General features: G+C 35.1%; 1 protein-coding gene across 2 annotated transcripts in view; it reads right to left on the reverse strand.

Moving 5' to 3' along the window:
* CLEC4A (C-type lectin domain family 4 member A) overlaps window positions 1-1,720 on the reverse strand; it is a 16,138-nt gene extending 14,418 nt beyond the window's left edge. The window contains exon 1 of one of the 2 annotated variants that reach the window (XM_019626149.1): window positions 1,273-1,720. In XM_019626149.1, the coding sequence (XP_019481694.1) occupies window positions 1,273-1,354 (82 nt within the window). In that variant the 5' untranslated portion in view covers window positions 1,355-1,720. The remainder of the gene's footprint in view (window positions 1-1,272) is intronic. The other variant, XM_019626148.1, reaches the window with a different exon arrangement.
* Window positions 1,721-1,957: the final 237 nt, after the last annotated feature.

The raw sequence follows: 1,957 nt of genomic DNA on the forward strand, positions 1-1,957 counted from the left end.
GAGAGAGAGAGAGAGAGAATATAGATATATAAACACATTTTCCGACATGACTGACACACCATATATCAGTTATATATTTAAATAACCTTCCAGATTGTTTCCAACTTTAACTACTTTAAATACTACCATAGCAGATAAATCTTTATAATCATCTCTCATTACATCTTTAGGATAAGGTCAGACCTTTTTAGTCAACATTTCTTGGTTAAGAATTATTTTCTCAAAGTTATATTACCAAGTAGGGAAAGAAACCCTCAGTAATGTATATTATGATCTCATTTTTAGAAAAAAATACATATACACATTTATGTATATCTCTATGTAGAAGGATACATATTAAAATGTAAGTTATAGTTATCTCTAGATGGTAAGAATAAAATTAAAATTTTTATGTACCTCTAGTTTTTCACTTTTTTTACAGTGAACATTTTAACATATAATAAAGAAGTTACATACATTTTTAAGGGGAAAAAAAACAACCAGTTTTACTGAGCATTCTCCATATCTCCACAGAAGTGTCTTGGAAAACATGAGCAATCATGAGATGACCCCCCTCTCACGGCTTCTTACACGCCACATACTTTTTTTTTCCTCTCTCTTTTGTTCTATATCTATTATATGTACTACTCAAATTACCTTTTATCGACTCCCAAACTTAGTTGAATCCATTTCAGAGATGCAGTATCCAATGGGTTTTCTGATTACAGAGCAATTTCCTTGAGATATAAGGGACTTTTTAAAATAAGACTTTGTGGTCTTTTATCTGCAGTAATCTTTTGTTTCACTTTAGTCCAGTATTAGTAAATAGCCCAAATACTCTCCACCAAACTCTTCCCTTTAACTGATCAAGAAACAAAGGCCATACACCTGAAGCTAAAAAAAAAAAAAAAAAGGCAAAAAAGAACAAAGCCCACCAGTTCATCAATCTGCAGGGGCGATAGATAATTTAGTGGGCTTTGTTTCTGTACCCAAACTCTTGACTGTAGTCTCACTGAACCTCAGAAGACACAAGAGGACAACTTTTCCACATAATTAGCGTTCTCCTTAGTTCAGGACTAGAGTGGATTTCTCACACCCCAGTTTTGTTATAGTACAAATGTACAACCTCTAATGCTTATCTTCAAGCAACTCAATCTTCTGAGAATCCTATATTTCCAAATGTAGCCAGCCAGAAAACCAGCAACTAATAATATCACCTATGCTTCGTTTATAGTATTCTTTCTTTATCCTTCACCTCATCATTAACTCTGACCACTAGAAAATGTTTCTTACCTGCCGGAGGCTCTGATTTGGCACCCGAGGACTTGGAGTCATTTTCAAACCACACTTCAGCGTAAGTAATCTCTGAAGTCATATTGAGAAGAGATCATATGACCATATGCTTTCTTCAAAAAATCATTTTCATCTCTTCCTTAAAACATCTCAAAATGAAAACCAAACATGATGGCAACTTGTCACACTTCCTATTGTGCAACTAGATGACAACAGATGCCCCAAGTACATAAGTAGCCCTGAGACAAATCTCATGAGAACTAAAACCTTTAAGACAGAGGCCCAGTCTCCAGGACCAGTACAGTGAAAAACACAGTCTTTAAAGGTATGCTAGCAAAGTATAATAAAATTAGGAACACAAAGGCTCAGGGAAAGTAATAGGAAGGAAAAGAAAAGAGGAACTAAGCAGTTAGAGAAATATTTCCTGACAACCGTATTTTCTGAACTCACAGCAAGAATAAAATTCAAATGTTTGCATTCATCTACATGCAAACATGATTATCTGTAGACCAATCAATCGTGGCATATGCTCACTCATGCCACATTCTCATCAATTTTGTCCGCATATCTGTCCCAAAGCAACTTTTTGAGACCACATTCTAAGAGGATCATTGACAAATACTCACATGTGAGCTTCCCACTTTCAAGAGTCAGCATCCTCTAATGTATTGGGGAAGCTGAAGTT

Source organism: Hipposideros armiger, unplaced genomic scaffold (assembly GCF_001890085.2).
Source record: "Hipposideros armiger isolate ML-2016 unplaced genomic scaffold, ASM189008v1 scaffold_662, whole genome shotgun sequence".
NCBI classification, from domain to species: domain Eukaryota; kingdom Metazoa; phylum Chordata; class Mammalia; order Chiroptera; family Hipposideridae; genus Hipposideros; species Hipposideros armiger.